The 26,164-nt window shown below is 36.1% G+C and overlaps 2 protein-coding genes across 2 annotated transcripts in view; one reads left to right on the top strand and one right to left on the bottom strand.

The window, feature by feature from the left end:
- The window catches only part of SMC4 (structural maintenance of chromosomes 4), a 41,441-nt gene that overhangs the window by 14,066 nt on the left and 1,211 nt on the right, over window positions 1–26,164 (bottom strand). Inside the window, exons 5-14 of the mRNA XM_043998049.1 lie at window positions 25,921–26,097; window positions 14,221–14,385; window positions 13,734–13,861; window positions 12,788–12,928; window positions 12,172–12,322; window positions 10,950–11,114; window positions 3,272–3,505; window positions 2,608–2,793; window positions 744–905; window positions 61–286 (exon numbers count right to left, since the gene is read on the bottom strand). Coding sequence (XP_043853984.1) covers window positions 61–286; window positions 744–905; window positions 2,608–2,793; window positions 3,272–3,505; window positions 10,950–11,114; window positions 12,172–12,322; window positions 12,788–12,928; window positions 13,734–13,861; window positions 14,221–14,385; window positions 25,921–26,097 — 1,735 coding nt within the window. The remainder of the gene's footprint in view (window positions 1–60; window positions 287–743; window positions 906–2,607; window positions 2,794–3,271; window positions 3,506–10,949; window positions 11,115–12,171; window positions 12,323–12,787; window positions 12,929–13,733; window positions 13,862–14,220; window positions 14,386–25,920; window positions 26,098–26,164) is intronic.
- Window positions 5,783–6,074, top strand: LOC122751112 (ubiquitin-fold modifier 1-like). The gene has a single exon (XM_043998050.1). The coding sequence runs from the start codon at window positions 5,795–5,797 to the stop codon at window positions 6,050–6,052; it is 258 nt and encodes an 85-aa protein (XP_043853985.1). The 5' UTR covers window positions 5,783–5,794; the 3' UTR covers window positions 6,053–6,074.

Raw genomic sequence — 26,164 nt, 5'->3', positions numbered from 1 at the left:
TTGGACAGAATGATGTTTAAAATTGTTTTTGGGGAATGAAAGATGGGATTTTTTTTTTACCTGATTGTTCTATGATTTGTCCCTGTAATGTCACAACTCTCCATCTCTTATCTTTCTGAAAGGCCACTCTTGTTGCTTGGTCCAAATTGTTAGCTACCAAAGTATCATGTAAAGCAAAGTAAAAGGCTCGCCGAATCTTCTCGTCTTTTACTTTGACTAAATCAAATAAGCGAGGTGTGTTTTCAGGAGTTTGGATTGGGTTCATATTTTTTTCTAAAACTTTAATCTAAAAACGGAGTAAAGAAAATTAAGAAATATTTTTTAGAAGAGAACGCATAAATTGAAAACAATCATTGTTCATACCTTAAGATAGTACTTTAATAATTTCTTTTATTTTAAAAATTATTTAGTGAGGCAATTGGGGTTAAGTGACTTGCTCAGGGTCACACAGCCAAGAAGTGTTAAGTGTTTGAGGCCGGATTTGAACTCAGGTACTCCTGACTCCAGGGCCGGTGCTCTATCCACTGCGTCACCAAGCTGCCCCTATAATTTCTAATGGAAATTGGAAAGGGAGGTTGTTATAGGAATTCAGTTTCTAAAAATATATAAACTGAAATTGTAAGCAGTTATGTAGTTTCAAAAGTAAATAGACCAATCTTCTTTTGTCTGCATCTAAGGAAGGTGGCCAAATTTATAAAGGAGGCATTTCAAGATATTAAAACTGATTTCCTCCAAGTACTCACCTTATCTAACCCAATAAATGTTGCCACCCCAATATTTTGTTTCTTCAGGAAGTTCACACAGATTTGGGCTGTATCAATAGTGTCAACAACAATGTAGTCCAGAGCGCCACAACAAGATGAAATGGCAATGTCATATTTTTCATCAATGGCTCCCAAGTCTCCCTGGGAGGAAAAAAGATACCCTGTTATGATACTGACACAGCACATTGGAATAATTGATAGCTTATCCCCAAATAGGGTGCACTTAATACATATCTATCTTTTCTTGTGGCACCTTGATCTGTGATTTCATCAGGGAAGGAATCTCACTCCACTGACCCATCAGCAATTACCTGTGAATTACCTGCAGCTCTCTAAAGGAGAGCTCTCTGGGGCACTTACTACTCAGAGGTCTGGAGACTGGCCCAGATGGTGATTCAGACAATAAGCATCATAGGAAAGCAATGAACCCGGGTCTTCAGATCTCTATCAACTAAAGCACACTGCCTCTTGTAAATATATTCCAGTTGTTAAAACTGGAATTTAAAAAAGTGATTATTTGTAAAAACCAGAAGGGCACACTCTAGCAATTCAAAGTACACTTTCTTTAATGGATTCTTCTTCAAGCAGATGACCAAAAAGAAATGACCTCAAATCGAGCATTTTTCCTGTTACATTTTCTCTGCAAATCACATATGTAAAATTAACTGTTGCGTGACAATTTTAGTTGTTTTTTAGTTAATAATTCCCTTTTGAATTTCCTCTTTCCCATCTTGCTTTGAACTTGAAATCACTAAGCACATACTGTACTATGTAAAAAGTACTATGCAAAGCACAAAAAAGGGAATGAACAACCCTGACCCAAAGGAGCTTATACATTCCTGGCAGGGACACAGCCCCACCACTTCCATATGCTCAGACAGGTAAGATTCCAAGGTAGGGAGTGATGCGGGGAAGAGATACAGCATCCTGCCTCCCCTCCTCCCAATCATTTAGCAGGAGTGGCTGATCTCCATCCATGGCTTCTGTCCCCAACTACAGTGTTCTCCAAACATGGTATACTCTGGATAATGGTGATTAAGGCAGACAGGGTAAATGGACCTCCACTGAGTTTCTCTTTTACACACATTATAACATGTCACAAACTTTAAAGTACTATACAAATGCTTACTTGTACAAGTCACAGATATTAGTGGAAGATCATCAAAAATATGTCAAGGCTTCTGGTAACCAATTTTTATTAAAAATATTACCTTGAAATTTATATTAATAAAAATTGGTTACCAGAAACCTTGACATTTTAAGACACACACAAAAAAAAGCTCATGATGCAAGTGATTAACAGATAAGAAGATTATGCAAAGGGGTAAGAAAAAATGCCTATTAATCTGTTGTGATAAATGTTCAACAAATATTGAGTAAAATTAAATAGTGTGACATCAGCTACAATATGGACAGACCCAGATGACAGTCAAACTAACTTAATGTAGAAAAACCAAAGGGAAATAAAAACACCAGGATGGATCGACATTAAAACTTATACATCAAACATATATATCTTTTTTAAGTGAGGCAACTGGGGTTAAGTGAGTTGCCCAGGGTCACACAGCTAGTAAGTGTTAAGTGTCTGAAGCTGGATTTGAACTCAGGTACTCCTGACTCCAGGGCTGGTGCTCTATCCACTGCGCCACCTAGCTGCCCCAAGCACATATATATTTTAATAGACTCATGTGGCCTTTTTTCACCTGACATGGTTAAAGGAATACTTTAGCTACATACTTATGAGAGAAACTCCTAAAATACTATTCATCATCACTGGGCACACACAGTTCAAAGGTTTTGTTTCGATAGATATAAAAGCCAATGATCAAGTATTTAAAATTACCAATCTTCCATATATTCCTGGAATTTTGCCAGATTTTTTCTGCTGAATCAATGCATTAAGAACTTTTCCTCGACTGTGATTTGTTGCAAAAGAACTTTTTGCTTCTTCAACTTTTTGAAGAAGATCCCGAACCGAATTTTCAATATATGTTGCTTCTTTTGTCAGTCTTTGAAGTTCAATTTCTTTCTAAAAAAAAAAAAAAGAAAAGCTAAATGTTTGAAAAAATGAAAATTTAAAATTGAAACCCAGAATTCTATCTTAAAAAATGGCACAATTGTCATTAAGATAATGGAATATTTAGCGATATTTATTTTATAATCTAACACCTAAACATACTACTGTATTAATACGAGGAAATGAATAATATACTAATTAACAAAGAAAAAAAGCCACTGCACAGGACAGAGCAATGATGCAGAAATAGTGGTAGTTTTTTGAATCCTACCATTTAAAGAACCCAAATAGAGAGCTATTTTCATAATCTACAATGCAGCTGAAACCAAAGATTTAGCCTTTAAAATTTATACCAATGCTCTCTGAAATTGGGATTGACCTGACAACCACATATTGAGCTACAAACAGCTTCTCATTTTGGTAGCAAAAATACATTTGGAGAGAAGAAAAATTATGAAGATACAAGTGAATTATGAAAAACAAAACTTACCTCCTTTAGGTCCCGTTCAGCAGGAGGTAATTTAATTTCAAGATTTCTAATGGCAGCTTTCCTTTCTTTCAAAGTCTCAGAAGCTGTAGTTAAGGCTTTTTTGGCCTCACTTAATTGAGACACAGCAGTATTATGGTGACTGAGGTAGATATCAAGTTCAGATTGGGCAACATCCATCTTGGATCGAGCTTCATTTACAATTTTACTAAATTCCATGAGTTCTTTTTCTTGGCTCTGTTAAGATTTCACAGATTTCATTAAATCTGAAATAGTTTTAAGGTTATGGTTGAAAACAACTATACATTTTTATGTAGGTCTGGGAGTAACAGACCCACCCTGCGGACCTTGCTTTAATACAGGAACAACATATGACAGTAATATTTGTATAACTGGACGTATTTCCCCTGGAGAGTGAAGATCATTTAATCAGACATATTTTTATAATTACAAATAATTATGAGTGAAGTATATATAGTTCTTAAAATGTACTTGGGACTATGACTTGATATCAAACGAGCATTCAAACTTTTCCATATTTCCTTAATATATATGAACATTTTAGGTTCTACCCAAAAGTGGTAAAATTGCAAATGTGAACATCCAAGGAATATAGGAATCATTGGCATAACTTATTCTTAGATGGATGGAATGGAGAGAATCCAAAGCCTTGTTCTCAGTCCTAAAACTGAAGCCATTACAGAAACTTTCACTGATTTCCTTTGTATTCGATCCCACTGAACACACATTAAAGGATAATCTGCTTTATGCCTGGCACTATTCTAAGTGAAGGGATTAAAAAAAAAACCTATGTAAGAATTTAAAAAACTTACAACTTTTGCTAAAAGGGGCAAGAGCTAGCTCATGTAATCTTTCCGATTTGGGATCCATTCTTATCATATTAATCAGGTCCCCAGGCAGATGCGAGGTTGGGTTTTTCTTAGGAAAAATTAGGGTTATTCTTTACTAAAAGTTTTCTTCTACACCTGTGGGTAGAAGCATGTAGTTTGGAGTTCTAAAAACCCTGTAACTTACTGTTTTTCTAAAACTTGAACAAGCTCTTCCTTCTCTAGTATAAATCTGACTCGACCACAATGACCAGTTTTTTGGCTATTTTTTTTTTGTTTTGCCAGGCTTTTATGATAAAAATGAACTTTCCACAAAGCTATTGGCTTGTAGTTCTCTCCACTATTTGTGGAGTAATGATAGTGGAAGAGGACCAAGGTCAGACCAGAATCTCTGCCACAACCTCTCTATAAAGATGTGGAACATGCAGAAGACAGAGAAATCCGATGTAAAAAAATCACAGCAAATCATCTTTCCAGCCCAGGGTGGCAAAGGAAAGCAGAGCTCTGTGGACACTGGAGGTGGGTCTGTCAGGGGTCGCCACACTGCTCCATGGGGACTGAGGTTGTTCAGCAGAGCAAGAAGAGGTCCCGCTGTATCCGGGGGAAGCAGGGTGCATGGATGAATGTCTCCTGGCAGGCCTGTCACCCTCCACCTAGATGCAGAGGCCACAGAGCCAGGGCAGACTGCAGAAGGGACCTGTGCAGAGTGGTCATGGGCTCTGGGTTGTGAACCATGAGAGGAACAAGTTTAGAAGAAAATGGTGGCAGCTGTGTGTTTCTGACCTCAGGAGTGGAGCAAGAACTCAGGTCTAGCCTCCAGAGCTTTCTAGCGGGCTGATGGAGGCTGAGACAACAACAATCTACTTGAACTTCTCTAACCAGAGACAAGCCCTCAGGTGTAGGGCTTAGGTCATAAAGGTAAAACAAAGACCCGACACTGGATCACATCTCTGTGGGCACACGAAAAGGTTCCCAGCCTGAGCTGTCCCTGAGATCCTCGAACATAACTAAATACCCAGAGCTAGCAGGACAAAAGCTCAGTTCAGATAGATAGTTCTCCCAGAGGTGTGCAGAGCCCAGTCCCGACATCAGGGGCAAAGTCAGGAAAAAGCTAGAAGAATGAACAGAAGGGTTCTACTATAGAGAGCTATCACGATACAGGGACACTTAAGACACAAATCCAGAAGAAGCTGATGGATGCCAAGACACCTATAAGCATAGCTTTAAAACCAACAAAACCCAAAACACAGCTTGACCACAAATCCAGCTAGAATTCCTGGAAGAAATGATTAAAAAAAAAATAGAAGATATAGAATCTCCTAGTAAAACTCACTTAGAAAATAGATTGCGGAATATTGTAAGATGATATTCTGTGAATGACTTGGTTATTTTCAGCAATGCAATGATCCAAGATAACTCTGAAGGACTTAGGAAAATTGCAAGCCATCTACAGAGAAAGAACTGATGGTATCTGAAAACAGAATGAAGCATAATTTTTGATAGTTCTTTAACCTGTTTTTACATGTAATTTGGAAAAGAAAAAAAAACCAGATTGCAGAGCCAAAAAAATTTAAGAATCACTGGACTAGCTTTGGCTGAGGAGACTGCCAAGAATTGAGCAGTCTGAGGGATCCGAGCATCGCCGTGAGGCTCCTTTAAGACCAGCCACAGTTTCACTATGTCGAAAGTTTCTTTTAAGATGACGCTGACCTCAGACCCGAGGTTGCCGTATAAAGTACTCAGTATTCCTGAAAATACTCCTTTCACAGCAGTATTAAAGTTTGCTGCAGAAGAATTTAAAGTTCCTGCTGCAACAAGTGCTATAATTACAAATGATGGAATAGGAATCAATCCTGCACAAACTGCTGGGAATGTTTTCCTAAAGCATGGCTCAGAACGACGAATAATTCCTAGAGATCATGTTGGGAGTTGTTAATTTCAGCTGTAGGGAAACTTACCATCATATTTCCAAATAAACATTAGTATTTATTTTGTAAAAAACAACAACAACAACAACAACAACAACAAAAAAAAAACCAAAAAAAAAAAAAAAAGAATCATTGGACTAGCTGAAGTTCATGATTAAGAATTATGTCAAGGTGGGGCAGCTAGGTGGCACAGTGGATAGAGCACAGGCCCTGGATTCAGGAGGACCTGAGTTCAAATTTGGCCTCAGACACTTGACACTTACTTGCTGTGTGATCCTGGGCAAGTCACTTAACCCCCATTGCCCGGCCAAAAAAAAAAAAAAAAAAAAAAGAATTATGTCAAGGGGCAGCTAGGTGGCACAGTGGATAAAGCATTGGACCTGAGCTCAAATTTGGCCTCTGACACTTGACACTTACTAGTTGGGTGACCCTGGGCCAGTCAATTAACCCTTTATTGCCCACCCCAAAAGAATCATGTGAAGAAAACTTAAAAGACAACTGCCAAGACTGCTTTGAACCAGGGGGCAAAGTGGAAATACAAAGATTTCACTGCTTACCTCCTGAAAGCAATCCCAAAATGAAAACTCCCAGGAACATAACAGTCAAAATTCAGATCCTTCAGATCACTGAGAGAATACTGCAAGTGTCCAGAAAGAGAGAATTAAAGTACTAAGGAACCAGGTCCAGGATCACATAAGATCCAACATTCACTATTACAAAAGGATGAGAGCACAGTCCAGAAGGCAAATAAGTTGGGCTTATAGTCAAGAATCACTTAGCTGGCAAAACTAAGTATAATTAAACAGGGGGGAAAATGGACTTTTTAGTGAAATAAGATGACTTACAAGTAATTCCTGACGAAAAGAGCAAAGTGGAGTAGGAATAAAAAGAGGTAAACATGAATAAACAATCATAAAGGATTAAAAAAAAGAAAAATGATTTGTCAATAACCAACTTAATCTTTTTCATTTTTTGTTTTGGCAATGAGGGTTAAGTGACTTGCCCAAGGTCACACAGCTAGTAAGTGTCAAGTGTCTAAGGCCAGATTTGAACTCAGGACCTCCTGACTCCAGGGCCGGTACTCTATCCACTGCACCACCTAGCTGCCTCCAAGAAAAATGATTTGTATTCAACTATGGGAAGGCAATGCATGTATTCTCTCAGAACTCTCATTGAGGGGTTTTGAAAGGAGTCTAATTAGATGGAGGAATAGTCTGTTAGGTTATGATGACCTTAAAAGAGTGGAAAGAAAAGAGCAGAGAAATACACTGAAGAAAAGAGGGCAAAAGGAAGAGGAAGGATGGAGGAAATAATCTCACTTAATTGGAGTATGCAAGTTTAAGATGTTATGCAAACAGAAAGCAGGAAGGGTCAAGCCTTGAGTCTTTCTTCTGAACTGGTGAAACAGGAAGGAAAAGGGGCTAAGAAAAGAGTAGGGAAGAAAGATATAGTAAAGAAGAAATTAAGTTCAAAGACTAAACTTGTCTCACAAAATGAGTTTAGCAGTATCTTCTTATTTTGATGATTTGTGTAACATAGGTGTCTGACATTCTTTAAAGGTCTGACAGAATTCTTGAAATTTTACATAGTCCTGGTATTTTATTTTTTGATAAGTTCTTTTATATCTAGTTTAATTTTCTGTACTGCTGACATCTCTATTGGGTGTTCTCAGTCTGGCTATTTTCATTTTATGAGGCTAGTTTTCCATTTCTTTTAAATTATTTTGTGGGCAAATAATTATGCATATCAGGTCCTAATTAATCCTCTTATCACCCCCTCCTCTCTACTGTGACCTCTTCTTGTTTATTTTTTGCTATTTTGAGTTTCTTCTTTGTTATTTTTAGGTTAGCTTAAAGTTTTATCTATTTTGTTAGTTTTGTTCCAAGGAACCACCTTTTATTGTCAGCTCTACAGTTTTTGTTTTTCAGTGTATTTATTTCTCCTATGATTTTTAAGACATCTTTGATGCTTACTGTTTCCTTATTTTAAAAATTGTATATCCATGCCCTGAATCCTTTTCTCTCTTATGCGTATCCTAGCCATTTTTGTTGTTTTCTCATTATCATTCTCTTTAAGTTTTTTTTATGATGCTTTTGGATTTCATTATATTAAGTCTAAATTCGTCTTTATCTTTTGCTTATTTCCCCTATCTTTGCTTCATTATGCTCTAGAAAAGATAGGTTTTACACTTCAGACTTTACTTCTCTGTATCCCTGCACTATCTATTTTTGTAAAAGTACCAAGGGGTTCCAAGAAATACATATATTCTTTAATGTTCTCATTCAGAAGACACCATAGATCTTTTGGTTCTAGATAGTTTTTTTCTCTCATAGAAGTGGTGGCCTTAGAGCTCACCCACAGCTCCCGTTACTGTCTCTGTAGAGAAGGCAGCAACTAGAAAGCACTGTGCTCATGGAGGGCCACAGCAGATCCTGCCTGGTCTCCATGCCACATTTTTCTCCCAGCCTCTGTGATGAAGAAGCTGCCTAAGTGTCATGTCCTTCTCTCACGGCCACTGTCATTCTTTCATGACTTTTCCCCTCCACTGAGTCTTTTTCCACCGTGCCCTCTGGAGCTGGTTACAGTAATGTCTAATTTCCCTTCATTTTGTCCTTCCTCACAAGTTCTTTCCATCTACTCAAACACCTGGCTCCCAGCAGATGAGGCTCTATTCCCAGCCAATGTTTTTCCACCAGCTGAATTCTTTCATTCCTCTGAAATAGCTCCAGGGAAGGGAAGTTAGCAAGCTCCTTGCTAGCTACTGTCTTCTCTACATGTTGCCACTATAACTCAACATCTTCATCTTCTTTGGGGTTCACAAAATTTTAAGCAGTCATTTCCTGGCCTCTGAGATATTTTCTCCATCTTTCTCCAAAAGTTCAGTAGCAGACCCACACCTAAAAGAGCATCCTCCACAATGGACATGAGACTTCAACACACCTAGCTGGCTTTTAGAAAGCCAGGCCCCAGTCTGTGAGAACATGTGCTTGCCCTAGGGGCCCAAACAGGTGAGCTTTAGATCCCAGATCATGAGTAGTTTCCATATCCCAAGGAGCCATGCAGTCTCACACCATATTCTGCTTTCCACCAACCCAAAACCAACTACTCTCCCTCACGCTTTTCTACATATTGTTTTTTTCTTACTAGGACTTAATTAAACTTCTTGAGTGCAGGGGGCTCTCTGTTGGTCACAGTGCCTGATAAACAGTAAGCACTTAAAATGCTGTTTTGTTCATTCCTTCATTTGCCCCAAATTCTGCATGATGGTATTCCACTGAACATCTACTTTCCAATGGCTCAGCTCTAACGACCTCTTCTCCACTCTGCCTTGGCTGTAGCCAGGGACAGCAAGACACCTTGAGCTTGTCCTCACTCGCCAGTATTCTACTTCAACGGTCAAAGGAGGCTTTGGCTTCCTTACTGAAAAAACAAGAAGCTGGGACGAGATCACCTTTCTGAGGCATTTCAGTTTGAAATGATGAATCATTTAATTCACAATGATACTGATTCAGCAGTTATTACACACAAGGCATTATAGCTCCATTTGCAGCAGGCATATAGTTATTGGCTAAGCCTAAGGCTCAGCAGGACCAAAGACTGGCCATCATTAATATCCTCTATTCCTTCTGTACCATCACTCAATTCTGTGGATTCCACTTCCTACCCCCACGGGAAAGCATTCAAGTCCCTGAGAAAATGAAATGCTTTTTAAAGACAATTGTCAGAATAATTCCAACTTCTTAACATGAGTTTTAAGTGCAGAATGCTTATAAAGGCTATAGAAAAGTTACAGAAGTGAAATCATAACACAAACCCAAAGCCTAATAAGATGAACATCGCCAATAAAACAAGAACATTCTGCATAACCCTTTGGCATTCATTTCAATGTAATTTGACAGATAATAGTATAAATGTTCAGACCCAAGAGATCCTTTAAAGCCTGACTTTTGGTGAAACAGCACTATGGAAGGCAGGCAGTTCAGCTCTAACATTAGAACACAGAAGAGTTCCCCTAGCACGGGGGACGGGCTTAAGTAGTTGGTGGGGCCCTTTTCAACTCTCAAATTCTGTCATTCTTCAATTCCTAACCTCCACAATTCAGGGAATAAAGATGAAAAAAATCTGTCTTTACCAAGATAATAACAGTGGAGATTGTACCACCTATTCATATTTCTTTAGACCAACTTGCAACTATCATGTAGAGCAGCTAGTGCCTATATGTGATAGCAAAGATGACAACATATAGATGGCTTTAAAAAAACTCAAGGGATGAAACAATAAATCGTTCACAGTCGGAAGAGAGATCTCCCCAGAGAAAAAGGGCAATACTACAATACTGAACAGTGTTAGAGAGAGACAAAAGGCAGGCTAAAGAAACTAGGGCCATCCAAAGAGGATTCAAATACAAAATCCTTTTGACTTTCCTTCTGTGGTTAGGTAAGAAAAGTAAGGAAAACAAGGGGAGAAAAGCACATTCAAAGTTGCAGAGATTGGCCACAAGATTCAAAACGAGAGCGCTTCATGATAAAAGCTTGTCTCTTTAAGTGAACTGTTTGTATAAAATGTTTAACCTTTTTCTAAAATATTTAACAAAATAAGTAAAAAACAACACCAACATCACTAGGGCTGAGCTGGTCTGAGGGGAATGCCTAGAGAAAGTTAAGAACACTTAAGGATGAAGCTTGGTTATGATGTATTCAATCCAACCAACATTAATAAGCAATTTTATTGTGAAAGTATTATTGACTGGAACAACTTCATGTGAGGGCACAACTGTACCTGTCTTCCAAACAAATTTATTTCTTCTTCCTAACAGTTTAGTCTTCTATATTTTTTGCAAAAGACTTCTTTCTTCTTAGTCTTTCCTTATACCAACAAAAGCAAATTCCATCAAGTCATATATACCTCTTTTTCCTCCTGAAGTTCCTTTGTTTCCTGTTTAAGGCTATCCATAACTTGCTTTAATTTTTCATCCTCTTTCTCCTTTTCCTTTTCCAGAATACTCTTTTTAGCTGTTGTTTCAGTGATTACCTTTTCACTGCTGGCAGGTACACCTTTAAATTCCTCAACCTAGAAGAGACATCAAAAGCTGTGATAATAAATGGCTTAGGAGGAACACAAAAGCCTCTGTTTTTCACACCAAACAGATGTATGATTTATCACATATAGTCAGTTACCAAAATAAATTTGCACCAATGGGAAAAATTCAGGCTGATTCAGTATCTTTATTTTTTCAAGTGAGCTTTCTTGAGGACATACATTAGCTAGCTGAGAACTTGAGAATAACTCATAATGAGCTTTTTTGAAACAAGAAAATGGGTGCTTCTTATCCACCTATCGATTACTCTTGGGGTAAAAAAAAAAAAAATCAGCACTTGTACCCTCCCACTATCTCATTAAAGTCTGGACTCATGATTTAATTGGTTTGGAAATTGACTCCATAAATGCAGACAGGCAACTCATCTGTAACTTAGCTTCTTAGAAAAATGCCCAGGGCACTAAGGTTGAATGACTTACCCACAGCTAAACAGCCACTAAGTCAAAAGGAAGTCTTTGAATACAAGGTATTCTTGACTCCATCCCTTTACTCATTAAAGTTTTAGAAGTCGGTTTTGACTGCTGCTATTAACAAATCCATCTGAAATGTGATATTTGCCATGTTTTATGCCACATGAAGGATGCCTAGGCTAACAGGAGGTTTTCTTGCCTAGACTTTAGGATGAAGCTTGATTATAATGTCTTCAATTCAACCAACATTTATCATGAAATAATCATTGGCTGGAACTTCATGTGGGGCGGGGGCAGGACTGTTCTGTTTTCTAAACAAATTTCCTTCTTCTAGGTACTCTATAACCACACTGCTAATTGTTTATGTGAGGTATCAGCAGTTCCAATTATATGTCTGTCCTTGATGATCGAAATTGTGGAGGGTAGTTATTTTCAAGATACAGTTTCACTTTCTCTTAACATTTTATTGCTTAGTTAAGCTCAATATTTGCATTCCAGCTTTTGAAAGTAATTGAAAGCAATGTGGGAAAAATTTCTCTTTCTCTTGCACACATACGCTAACAAAATTAAATTATATACTGATGTGTTTTATAATTGAGGTATCACATATAGTACTTACCTTTTCTTTATCTTTTTGGAGCTGCTTCTCAAGTTTCTTAGCTTTATTTTTAGCATGTTTCATTTTTTCCCTAACTTGAACATCTTCCAAATCCAGCTGTGTAAATTTCTCTTTGTTTTCCTCAATAAATTTTGTAACTTTATTGAGTTTCCTAACAAAAAAAGCAAGCTGTGTTCAAATACTATTTGGAATAGTAAAAACAAAAAGGATGTTAAGCATAATACTCCATTGCAATCTTCCAATGTAAAATTTAACTCAACTCACACAACAAACTCTTATCATTTCTATCTCCCAGAATACATGAGAGAGAAAATTCTTGAAATCCCTATTTGATTTGATTTACACAGATTAAGGAGAATGGATATCTCCTCTATAGGGTATTTCCCCATTAAGACTCCAGGGCTAATTTCTGGTTTGTGTTTTTATTTTTACTAAATAGAAAAAGCTTTCTCTTTCTTTCACCAGGGAGTTGAGAGCACTTTCATGACATGAAGTGACTCATGAGAATGCTTTATTTTGGTTTACTAATCTGTCTTGTGAATGAGTCCTTTAGCCATTGCTTTAACATGAATTTAAGGCTAAACTAAACACTTCTTACAAGGAAAAGAAAAATTACTTTTCAACATCTTTTAAAGCTTTAGTCTTGGCTTTCATTTCATCTGCTAGTTTATTGCTTTTCTTGTTAATATCTTTTGTATCTTCGTGAATTTTTTCCTTCTGAGTTTCCATTTCAGCAATTCGTTTCTGAAAATCATAACTAATAAAAAACAAAAAGAAAAAATAGTTGGGATCACAAGATGTATCATCTAAATTTAATACAAATTTATGTTCCTTAAAATGGTAGAATCCATCCCACCCAAACCTTTAATAGCCAGTCAACTCTTATTCAGTTCCATTCCTTTCTCTATAAACTGTATGTATGCACATGTGTCCATACATATACATAGAATTTAATTTGATAAACATTTGTCAACTATGTGCAAGGTATTGTGCTCACAGTTTGCTGTCTTGGATAACTCCTGAAGAGGAAATTCTTTTAATTCCTGCAATTTAAAATGCTAAGTGTGACCCATTTAGCTCTAAGGCCCCTGCTCTTTTTTTTTTTTTTTCAGTGAGGCAATTGGGGTTAAGTGACCTGCCCAGGGTCATACAGCTAGTAAGTGTTAAGTGTCTAAGGCCATATTTGAACTCAGGTACTCCTGACTCCAGGGCCGGTGCACCATCTAGCTGCCCCGCTCCTGCTTTTTTTAAACATATGGAAATAAGACTCCTTATTTTTTATATTGCCTTTTGATACATAATAACTGGCTTTAGGCTGCTCTTTAAGTCTTGTACATTATTCCATCTGATCTCCCAAACCCCATGAAAACGTTTCACTTATAGGAATCATTAGCTCCATTTTACAGGAGGAAACTGAGGCTCAGAAGTTTACTGACTGACTTGCTCATGGTCACATAACCACTAAGGGTCAGGGGTGAACTTGTCTCTCACATGGTCTTTGTTACACCCAACCAAAGCTGTAACAGACATTCGCACTAAAAATCCACAACAAGCTTTCTTACATGTAATATTGACAGACGTGATTCTTTTTCTTGAACACTTCATTTTCCAGAGTGAGAAATTTGATGGCTGTATCTTTCTCTCCTTCTAAGGCATCCTTTTCTTTCTCTACCATTTTAACTCTGTTTAACTACAAGGAACAAAGTTTGAACTACATGAAATTTGTGAACCAAATTTTCCCAGCTCTTAAAATTTAGATGAAAAGGCAGTACAATATAAAAGTTCTAATTAATCAAGAATTTAAACAAAATTACAATAAGCTTTTTTTAAAAAGTGAGGCAACTGGGGTTAAGTGACTTGCCCAGGGTCACACAGCTAGTAAGTGTTAAGTGTTTGAGGCCAGATTTTGAACTCAGGCACTCGGACTCCAGGGCCAGTGCTCTATCCACAATAAGCTTAAAAAAAAAATGGTAGTGTATCCATAATTGAATTTCTAGGCTAGATACTGTTTTTACTTTTAGGATAAAAACAAGATTGCAGAACATTTACCTTCTCTCCTCTTTGGTCATTTAATATTTCAACTCTTCGACACAAGACTTGAATAGGTTCTTTTAGCCGTCCACATCCTATTATATCTTCTAAATATTCAAGCATACCCTCATCATGTTCAGTCTGGCCTTTTGGTTTCATCATAGCAATCTGTTCAACTTCACCCTTAAAAAAAAAAAAAATCAAATTTCAGTAAGATTTAACGTGTGAAAAGTCAGAAACGGGAGTCAAAGAAACCAAGAATAAAAACAAATAAGTACACATACTGCCAAAGTCAGCTTAAATAGCTGATTAAAATAAGGCACAAAAAATATTTCTAGCATTACTGCATTTGCAAGCAATAGTATTCACTAACAAAAATGAGCAAAGTAAGCCAAAGAAAAGTCCAGTTTTCTTTCAAGGTTTTCCCTTAATTTTTGAAAACATAATTTCCTACCTTTCCCTTTTAACAGTTTTCACCAATTTGCTTACCAGTATAAACCAAGGTCTAGTTGTTATTATTTAATACTCTCTCCACCAAAAAAACTTGAACCACCATGGTATTGCTATTTCAATAATTATGACATGTTTGGTAAAGAGATCCCCATTTTGTCATGTTTTTAAAATAAACTTAGTCTAAGCAATTAAAAAATCAATGTACTCATTTTAAAAGTGTTTGTGTGTCATATTTGTAAAAGTAAAATTCCATAAACACCTAATTTGAAGCACTTTCATGTTTAACATTTCTTCTGTAATGTACTTCAGTTTTAAAAGTATATTCTAATTATGTGAAAATCATTCATTTTATTACTGTAAATCATTGGTTGCAAATGGCTTTACTTGCAATTCAGATGGAAGTAAGAAATAATTTTAAACAAGGGACCTAAATTCCCTTTTAGTTAAAATGTAGCCCCTATTTCATTAAAGGGCCAGTTATGAGAAAAAAAAATAATTGATTTAGCTTAACAGAAAATGCCAGCTGCATCATTTCACAAATTCTTTAAAATTTTTTTCATAAATTTTTTTTTAATTTTTAATTTTTTTTTTTTAGTGAGGCAATTGGGTTAAGTGACTTGTTGAGGGTCACACAGCTAGTAAGTGTTAAGTGTCTGAGGCCGGATTTGAACTCAGGTACTCCTGACTCCAGGGCCGGTGCTCTATCCACTGTGACACCTAGCTGCCCCTATAAATTCTTAATGAGAAATGCTAAATTCTTAATTTTGGTTTAAAATTGCCATAAAAATTGTACTTATATTTCCCCCCCTAAATTTCTAAACAGTCAACTGACCCCCCAAAAAAATCCCAAAAGGAAAGTTTCCATTTACACAATGTAGCCCTTCTTGGAAGCTCTGCCAGGCAGCCACTTGATCTGTTTAAGATTAGGGCTGAACATATTCAAAGATTATGGTTCGCACATGTGGACCAATCTCTCCTATAGGGCAAAAGGCCTGTTATAAACAGGAGAAAGTCAGATATAACAAGAGCGCTCCTCATGTTCAGACATATCTAAGTAGGTATGAAAATACTGAACTGTTAACAATCATTTGCTAACATAGGTCTTTATATGTGTAATTGTCTCCTGTACCACTAAGTACATGACTGAACCTCATACTGAGTACTTCTAGTGAAGACTGATGGATTTGAAAAGACAATAACTATTGAAAGCCTGTTAAGACAATCACAGAAGACAGGCCCTTCCTTGAAGGAAGAACAAAGATGTTCCTTATCTACTTATATAAAGCCAGTTTTATTCTTTTATTCTTTATTTTTTTTTCCTATGTGCTTTAGCTACTAGCCTTAAAAGTAGGTAAATAGCAATGTACTGTAAATGAACTAGCTTTGCTGTCTTTAAATTCATCTACTCAAAATCCTTTATTTCCTGGCTCTCTCAGATTTTGTATATACGGCTTCCCAAACACCTGCACTTGAAGTAGCCATGTAATGTCTCAGTTTGCGGTCCCTCTGATGAGGGATGTTTAAGTATCTGATGATGAGATATTTTAAATTCTAAAAGTTCAAAACTGCTAATTTTTTTTTTTGAAACCTCGGAGAGGTTAAGTCTGAACACTCCAATGAAACAAGTACCCATTGCTTATTTCCTTTTATAAAATATAAATGCATGTGTAAAATTTGTATGTGAAGCGTACACAATGAGTTCTTGAAATATGTTCAGGCTGTAGCTCATCTGTCTAAAAATATGCACACTTTCTGATGTCTAAAAAGTAAGTGTTGAGTACTGGTAGCCTTCTTTGGACTTTAGAACAACGAATCTACCTAATAACAGCTAACTTTATGGTTTGTGCAACATTTCAGATACTGGTCCTGATTTGAGTATCTGGAGGTATGAAGAAGTGGGATAACTAGAAATAACACAAAAACTAATTTTAACTATCCTTGGGATACTGAAACAAAGAAGGCCTGAAAATGGGAGCTCATCCTCATATCCCTACACCATAGGCCTCATAGTATCAATTTAAGACTCAAGCCATGTTTGAAATGAATATATTCCAATCTTAGACAATTTTAGAAATGAGTTTGCCAGTAACATACACACTATTAGGAAAATAAAATGCAAAATAAAATTGCAAAGTATTATACAAGAATTGTGAATGGCCTCTGTAATATAATTCTGCACAATGAACAAGAAAATCCTCCTTTCATTCAAAATAGCACTTAAAAAAAATGGACAAGATGGTTTGGTATCAGATGATGACACCTAGTGGTTTTCCTCTCAATTCCAATAAAATGACAATAATCTACTTAGTTATCTGCCTTCCAAGGAGAAAGATGAAGGTTTCTGGATGAATGAATTTTGCAGATAGCTAACATTTAGAGTGCAAAACCTTATGCTGAAATGGCTATCTGAAATGTACTTCCTTAAAAAGACCCTGATGTCAATTGGCCTGTTTCTCAGAGGAAGAACAGGAAGCCACTTGGAACGCGATGGTAATAAAATGTGCCTGATTTGAAGGAGGTATTTATTAAGCACTTATGATGTATAAAGCCCAGGCAATATGAATAGTCTCTCCTTTCCCGGGGATCACATTCTAATGGGCAAAGACAATGCACATGGAAGGTTGTAGCTGGAAAGATCTAATGGCAAAGAAGGGAGAAGATGTGCCTCTTCCCGTGTCTTTCCTCCTGATGCAATCAGATCAGTTTCTGATGCTCAACGACCTGACAGGGCCAAAGATGCTGGGGACAAGAACTTTTTTTTTCTGGACCTTCAATAGAGGTGGCTGTATGTAGCATCTGCAGGACTACTAGGCTACCTCTCCACGGGGCTGTTTCTTGAATGACAGTGGTGGGCACTCAGATGGACACACTTCCATGCTAAGGCTCTTAGAGGGTGGCAAAGTTGGGTGGCTGGACCTCTTCTGCATAGGAATGGTGTCCCCAGATGACAACCACAAGGCCTCATCTGGAAGCAGGTTTAAGTGTGTGGGAGAAACTTTGGGCGAAGTCAGTTACTCTGAATCAAAGGAGTTTTGCTCTTAACCTTCCAAAAACATAATAATCATTACTCTTCTTATTTTCTGTGTTCTCTGACCTGTCAGTAGCATTGTTTTTGTATCCTTAACACCTCCTTGGAAACATGACTGTTTAATATTAATTTTAAATGCCGAGAAAAATACTGTGCTTTGTATGATCAATTTTTGTTTATTTTATCATCTGAATGGGACCCTGGTCCATTAACTGAATCAATGAAATAAACTGGCAGGTGAGTAAATGGTAAAAATCCTGAGGCTCTCTAAGTTTTGCAATAAACCTATTGTCTGTTCAAGAACAGAAAAGCCCATTAAGGCTTTTAAGGATACAGTTCTAAAATGTTCAAGTACAAAAATTTTGGGAACAACCCTCCCCCCACCCTGCCACTTATTTATATACATGTTTGTACCTTGTTAAGCAAAAGATACAACTTTATGAGTTCCAGAACTACTAAACTTTTCATACACTAAAAAAAGAAAAGAAAAGAAAAGAAAAGAAAAGAAAAAGATGTTTCACCAAGAGTTAGAAATTATTCAGGGGACACGGTTTTTTTGCTTGAAAGTGAGTTGACACCTTGACACTTAGCTGTGTGACCCTGGGTAAATCACTTAACCCTCACTGCCCGCAAAATAACAAAAAAAGTGAGTTGACACATCAAAATTACCCAATAAATTGTCTAATGACTATCTTATTTTGAAAAGCTAAAGTAACCTCATAAAATCGATACAGAGCAATTTTTTTTTGGGGGGGAAGTGTGTGTTAATGGGGCAAAGGAGCACTTAAAATTTCATTTGGATCTTAGAAAGGGGGGACCCTTCTAATTTTACAGGATTACTAGTAAGCCTAATCACTCCTCAGAGAACCCTGTCCTTTACACTTCAAGCACCTTTTAAGTAGTTTGTCCTGATTCCAGCTGCTAGGGTTCTCTGTAAAATGACTTGATAGTTATTATGTCTATATTTATTTATAGACCTCTCTCCCACTAGGATGTAAACTCCCTTCAAGTAGGAACTGCTTCATCTTACTGTCTAGAAGTGTTTGGCACCTAACAGATACTTGCTGATTGTTTAACTATATAAAGGGTGTAGTACTGGGCATTTAAAATTTGGAACTGTTAAGAAAAGAAAATCATGTCATAATATAAAATGGGCAAAATTCCTTTTTACTTTCAAAATCATGTATAAAAGAAAAATACTTATGTATAGTAAGAAATCCAAGTTCCAGCTGGGAATACTCTGGGAACTAGTTATGATAATTAAAATGTTAATATAGCTAATTAAGTATTAGAATTAAAAGTATAGCAAGGGGGCAGGCAGCTAGGTGGCACAGTAGATAAAGCACCAGCCCTGGATTCAGGAGGACCTGAGTTAAAATCTGGCCTCAGACACCTGACACTAGCTGTGTGACCCTGGGCAAGTCACTTAGTGTTAAGTTGCCTCCCCCACCCCCCTCCAAAAAAACATATAGCAAGCAGGAAAATAATTTGGAGAGTCCCTAGAAATTCTCTATAAGCTATCAATGTACCTGTAAAATTCCATGACTCAGTTAAACTAGAGTAATTTGCAAAATTTCTGAACTTCAAAATTAGCTAAAGGGACTGAAAATATAAGCCTTTTGGATAAATGGAAACTCCCCATTCTCCCAACAAACTGTGTGTATTTGAAGTCCATTATTTCAAAATATAAAAGTGAAAGATTAGAATGAATCTAGGTAAAAGATGTACTAAAGAGGATGGAATAAGCAAGAAAGAACACTTGGATTTAACTGTCTGCCCCTCTATAGCTTAAGATTATTTTTCTTCAATTTCTAGACCCAACAGATTCGAAAATGTACCACTTATTCAAAAGACAATCTAGAACAACTTGTTTTTGAGATAAAAACCATTTATTTCCTTGCAACACTATATTTTAAGTGATCTTTAAAACTGCAAAGGGGCAGCTCAGGAGATAATAAATGTATGCTTGTAAACACACAAAAAATTTATTCATACAGTTAAAGCCATATCACATAAATTATTTTAGCCAAGTTAATAAACTCTTGTTATACTGGAGATGAGAAAGAGATGCTCAAGCTTGGAAGATGTATCTCAACAGGCTTGGAGGTACAAAGCTCATGGAAGAGCCTTTTCAGTGTGATCTTATGACATGTATTTTGGCAGCAGAAACCTTAAATTTCCTTTCTGTTTTCAATTGTCAGAAAGGTACTTTCTGAAAAATCAAGTTGTTATATATTCCAAGGCCAAGCCTTTCCTCTTCTATCAGTACAGATTTGCATTTCTGCAGATAAAAAGTGGATATAGTTTTCCTCAAGCTGGTGGACTTTCTTCAAAAGCCTGTAGCTTTCTAAAATCCATTTATAGAAATGAATGCCCCATAGCAGTCAAAGAAAGTATTTAAGTCTACATGCATGTTATCAGCATTCTTTAAGCACTAACTTAGGTGCCAAACTGGACAAAACATTAAAATACAATACCAGGAAGTTTACAACCCCAGTTAAACTAACCAGGCCCAACCCTAAAAGGATAAGAATGCTCCAAGTTAATCAATTCAAATTTAATGACGACAAGCTGAAATTTCCATAGGCTAGTAGATGAATCACAGCTCTGCTGCCTAAGTGAGCTAATCTTCTGCCTATTACTTGATGCATTAACTTTATCCTCTGCAGTTATTCTAAAAAAAAAATGATCTCTAGGGTTCCTCTGAATTCTACGAACATTAAGAGAAAGATAAACTTGGTTCCAAGTTAGTGATAAAGTCATGAGACTATCCCTTTAAAAAAAAAACAAAACCATTGTAGTAAAAAGTACACTGCTCACTTCAAGCTGCTAAGAGACTTGGCTTTGTGACTATTTTCTGAATTTGTTGACTCTTTCCCTCATCTATACATAGAATTAGCATTAAGAACCGAATTGTGGAAAAAACCAGATTTATGAAATATTTTAGAAATTTGAATGTTTGCTCATTAATTCTGCAAACATGATCAACTGAAATTATCTCTGCAGCACTTTGCACAAATCTTTTTTAAGTAGCAAAAAATGGGGGGGGAAATGCCTGTTCAGGCACTGGCTAAATTGTGGATTGTGAAAATAGAGAAGAACATGAAGACTTATGTGCCGTCATACCAAGTAAGCAAAACTAGGAAAATAATATCCATAATGGCCACAATCGAAATGGAAAAGCACAAAATAAAGGAATCAAATTAAGCGAAATGTTAATGATCAAGGTTAGTCGAGTGAAGAACCTGACAGGGCACTTTTCAAAGTCAGATCTCGAAGTAAGTTTTTCTTCAGTTGCCTTAAAAAAGGGATTACAAATGTAAAGACAAAACTATTCTTGACCTTGCCATAATAGAAGAGAGTTGAAGAACCTAATTTCTCCAATACATGTATGAGAAGATGGTGAAACCAGAGATGGAAAGGTAGAAGACACCTTTTCAGAATGAAGGCTTAAAAGGTTAAGCAACTTGTCTATCATTTAGGTGTTAAGGCAAAGAGCTGGAGGCTTTCAAACCCAGTTCCCCTGTGACCAAATCATGTTCTTTCTACTGTAGCATGCTTCCTCAGACAGCAAAAGGGCTATGCTATTAAGGTCAATTTAACCTCTCCTCAAGCAAATGCTTTGTTTTTTAAACTTGATCTTTTGTATCACAGGCTTATGTTTTCCACTAAATTACCATGTAACTATCTTGACCAAAGAAGAGATTTAAAAAAAGCTTATCAATTAATTCTTCATTTGGAAACTGGGGAGCTCACTCACAAGGTTGGGATTATCACTCAAGCACACTTTGAATTTGTATTCATTTTTACTTATCTCAGAGCTGGAAATTAAGATTTAATTGGTAAATTTGCCACTGATGGATATATGGAACAAATAAATAATTTGCTATTTGAAGAGGACACAGGAGTTCGACTAAGTAAATAAGACATTCTAATATTAAAAATGGTTCTTCCTAATTTAGGTGCCAGAATAAAACTTTTCAGCAACAAACCCTCTTATGTGAACTATTATGTCTTTATCTTTGAGCTCAATTAAATTAGTCAAGCATTCATTAAAGCTTAAAATGGCACTACGACTTTGGGGACACCCTGTATAAGGGGATATAGCTAAATGCAGAAGACAGGAAAAAAAACACCTTGCCCTCAAAGAATTTACATTACTCTAAGAGTTACTCATATAAACTTGAAACAACAAAAAGTCATACATATTACTGAATCATTCTACCAGGAATCTCATGTAACTAAGAGAAGTAACACATATTCTAATTTTTTAAACAGCACCTAAATTCCTCAACATCCACGATGAATAAAAAACTCATCTCTAAAGCAAAACTTGAGTTAGCCTAAGAATTCCTGACTGTGTGACCCAAAGAAAAATTTACTTACTATTTTAAAATGATTAAAAAATTTTAAATAAATCCATTTTTGAAAAATCCTCTAAAAATTAAATGTCATAAAATGATTTTTATATGGCTCTGCATATTGCCTGGGGAAAAAAGCAGGGATTTCCCCATCACTTTTAAAAATGCATAAATAAATTTATAAGTCCCAATTTTTGAAAGTTGTGTAGCTAAATACAGTTTGTGGTACTAGTGCCATATATTCAATTAAAAAAAATCCACAGATGCATAGATTCTACAGTGAAAATAAATTTTTTTTTGTTTCAGACCATAGGTTTAACAAGTTTTAAACAAAAAAATCCACTGTTAGGCAACTTATGGAAATTTATGTGAATTTTTATTAATCTTCATTAAGATGAACAATATATTTTATGCTGAATCCTAATCCTGAGAAACCAAACCTGCCAGACAGTTCAAACCCTTCCATGATCAATGAACTTAAATATTGGCAGAAACACACAACCCCTCCCCCAACCCCAAAACCAAAAAACCCCACAACCATTTTTGAGACAATAATAAACATGACAGAAGCAAAATAAATCTGGTTACTTAACGCATAGTAATCTTTAACCTTATGTTTACGTATTGAAAATCTTTAGCAAACAATACAAAGCAATCATCTTTGCTTAAAGCTGCCATTTGTACCACAGACCATCAACATAAAAAGCCAGAAAGCATCACTTCCCCAACTATATAGCACATTCAAACCACAATTTCTTAATAAAATGTTGGTTGAAAAAAAAAATCAAGCAAGTAGACACTGCACATTTTATAATAATTATTTTGAAGAGATTTTTACTGTCACAGTGATGTGGTCACCAAAACAAGTCCTTTCAATTATACAAATGTTTAAGAAACACAACCCTAACAAATGGAAAGCAAAGAGATCCAAGTCACCTTCTATGTCCTTTGTGTTTGAGACTAAATCTCATTTTCCCGAAATTACTGAGCAACTTCTCAGCTTTAGAAATATTTGGCTTAATTCATTCGTTGGTCAGTAATAACCAATTCTAAGTTTTACACCTCAGATATGGCAAGTTTGGAAAACCAAATTCCTGGCCTCTCAATTTTGGTGAGTATGGGAATGACACCTCACCAAGTATTCCACTTCCATTTCCCCACTGGATACAGCTTAGGCAATGTTCCCAATTTATCCCCTTTTACATGCTTTATGTTCCCAAATGGAAACTTTTTCTAACAATTAACAATTGATGGATTTTTCCTTAAAATTTCACTCTTATCTATATTCAACCTCACCTTCAAGGAAACATTGTTTCTCTTTAGATCAAGTCCCTATTTCTAAGAAATACTTTGTTCATTTTTAAGGCGTTTTCTCTCATATCCACCCCTCAGAATTCAGCCTTGTACAGTGCCTTCAAAAACGAGGCCTAAAAGTAATCTTCTATTACCAAAGAAAAAATTATCAGTGTATATAAAACTCATTTTCTTCGTTCTATATGAAAAATAAATACTTTAGAATTAAACATATGGTCCATCAAGTACTAATAAGGGTCACCAGGTAGAGAAAAGGACCTATTAACCAGCATATGCTTTCTATAAAATTTAATTTACAAAAATCTATTTTGGAGTTTGTGATGATTTAGAGGGGCCCTGGGCTGAAATTTACCTTACTACTGGAATCCAGGTAGCTTATTAACCATCAAACTATCCATATGAAAAGCATGTGCAAGGATGTGTATATACTATATGGGAAACAAACCTGCTAAGTAACTTCAAGTATTTTAGAATCATGATACTTGTTGGGTTAAACTAAAACATTCGTTCACTCTAATTTTAAAATTCAAAGTTAAAGTTAAATGCCATTTCTGGCAGGCATTTATCCCCAGTTCTTAAGAGATGATTTTAAAGAAATTGCACGGTACAATTCAGACCAACCTTCCTACAGAAACATCATCACAGTGAAATTTTACCTTTTGTTTTTATTAACTATAAATTTTGTAAATTTCTACCTTATAAAAATCTTCATATATTTACTTCTGGGTGTGTAAAGAAAGAGATGGAGAGAAAAGGGGGTGGGAGTGCTTGTCCTCTCAACAGTTTATCATAGGATTGTATACATCTCGAACAATAGATAAACTAATTAAAAAATTTTCTCTCTCCACTTCAGACATAGTCACAGCTATGGTTGGGGGTGTCAGAAAGGGACAGTTCTTTTTATTCAGAATGACTAAAATTAAAATGAAAAGTTTTTATTTTGCTCAACTTTTAGGTGTGTAAAAATTATTGCTTACCCTAAAGGACTCAAGTACTAAAATAACGCAAAAATTAGCCAAGTGTAACAGATTTTTAAAAAGTGGATGAGTATAATGTTTTCAGAAAAAATTAGTGTAAGGGCTTGTAGTAGATGATACCATGTTGAAAAGTGTGAAAATTACTTCTAAAAACTTTTAGAAAATTTTAAACCTAGTTTGATAACATCCTCACCTCATTTTCAAGTGAAAATGAGGAAGTGACCAGTTTAAAGATGCAAATTTCAACAGGAAAATAAAATGTTAGTTGATAAAATGCATTATTCAAGTAAATAGGTTTTATAAAACAATCTCCAAATTCCACCAATCTTACATCTGCTCTCCCTCTTTTTAAATCACACTGTATTTAGTGGCAGGAATCAAACACATTGTCAAGAGAAGTTTTACATATTTCCTCCTGGGGGCCCTCTGTCATTTCCAAATGGAGCCACACAGCCTCAATTTAAGTCTCCCTAACTCAATTCAGAAGCACCAAACTTAAGAGTACCAACAGCTACACTACCACAAAATGAGGATTTGGTTAAAAATTATATTCTTGGAGATCTTATTAGAAATGAATTTATAAGTAAGGCAGTCTCAAAATGAAAACCCCGGCAAAGTCTGTGATAAATGCTGAGTCCTTGGCAAAGCACACAAATATATGAAAATGGCATTTTCTTCTAAGAAATGCTAGGAAAAGCATTTCTCATTTTAAAAAAGAAAATAAGATTGGGAAAATAAAAGGGACAAAGTTCTATTTATCATTACATAGCCCTTTTTTGTCAAAGTAGTGCTATCCCTCATGATTTTCATGTTTTAAATCATAAACTAACAAAGCAACTTCCCTCAGGTCTGTAGAATATTAATTTTAGAACTGAACGAGACTTGAGGAAGTTAGTCAAATCTGTAGTCCTCATTTTAAAAAAATGCTCTGAAAGTCACAAAGGAAGAGAAACAAACCTTATGAGTCAGTTTCAGATATGGCTGCCTTAAGGGTTAGGAAATTAAACTGAAATTTCTGTCGGGCTAATTAAAAAAGCAGCCACGTTATTTTACAAGCATAATTATATGCTCAAGATTATCTGTTAGGGACAAATTCAGAGATTTCATTTTAAATTTTTTTATGATGACTTCAAGGACAGGCAAAAAATAAGAAAAAATGCCACTTTAAATTTTATTCTACAAATAAGCAGAGAAATATAGTGATTTATTAAAAAAACACTATTGCTGTTGTAGGCCTGCCACACTAAAGCAGCACAATAATATTGGGGTTTAAGATTTATTTCACTACGCCAATATTTACGTGCTGCTAGAGTGGAACAAGCATGTCACAGTCCATCCAATTACATGGTTAAAAATTTATGTTTCTTTACCGTCTCAATATGAAACAAGAACCTCTTGAAAGGCTTTTCCCCCTTAAATTTCTAAAGCAGCAAATAATGATTCGCATTTTGGCAATAATATGTAAACCATGATGTGCTGCTATAGTACGTTAAGGTCTCACAACAGAGGCTTCTTCCTGGAGAATTAACCAGCTTTATTAGGAAAACAAAACCAGGGCTGGGAGCTGTCAAGTCCCGGGACTCACCTGCAGGATCAGGAATCGGTTGTGGTCCAGGTCGATCCCGTGGCTGCGGAGCAGATTGCCCACGTCCTTGAAGGTTTTTTTCTTGCCACTTATGTGGTACACGGAAGTGTTATCTCTATAGGCAGTTCGAGATACATAGAAATTGCTGTTAGGAACCACTTCATAGTCCTCCTCTTCCTAGTTCGGGGAGAAAACAAGACCAGAGAAGACGGGCGGGAGTTAAGTCGGACTTCTCCCTCTCGGG

The sequence above is a fragment of the Dromiciops gliroides genome, chromosome 3, assembly GCF_019393635.1.
Source record: "Dromiciops gliroides isolate mDroGli1 chromosome 3, mDroGli1.pri, whole genome shotgun sequence".
NCBI classification, from domain to species: Eukaryota; Metazoa; Chordata; class Mammalia; order Microbiotheria; family Microbiotheriidae; genus Dromiciops; species Dromiciops gliroides.
The sequence above is the reverse complement of the archived record's forward strand: the minus strand, read 5'-3'. Positions and strand labels throughout refer to the sequence as shown.

Excerpts from the sequence above, each read along its gene's own strand:
- LOC122751112 (XM_043998050.1), top strand. The coding sequence starts at position 5,795 with ATGTCGAAAGTTTCTTTTAAGATGACGCTGACCTCAGACCCGAGGTTG.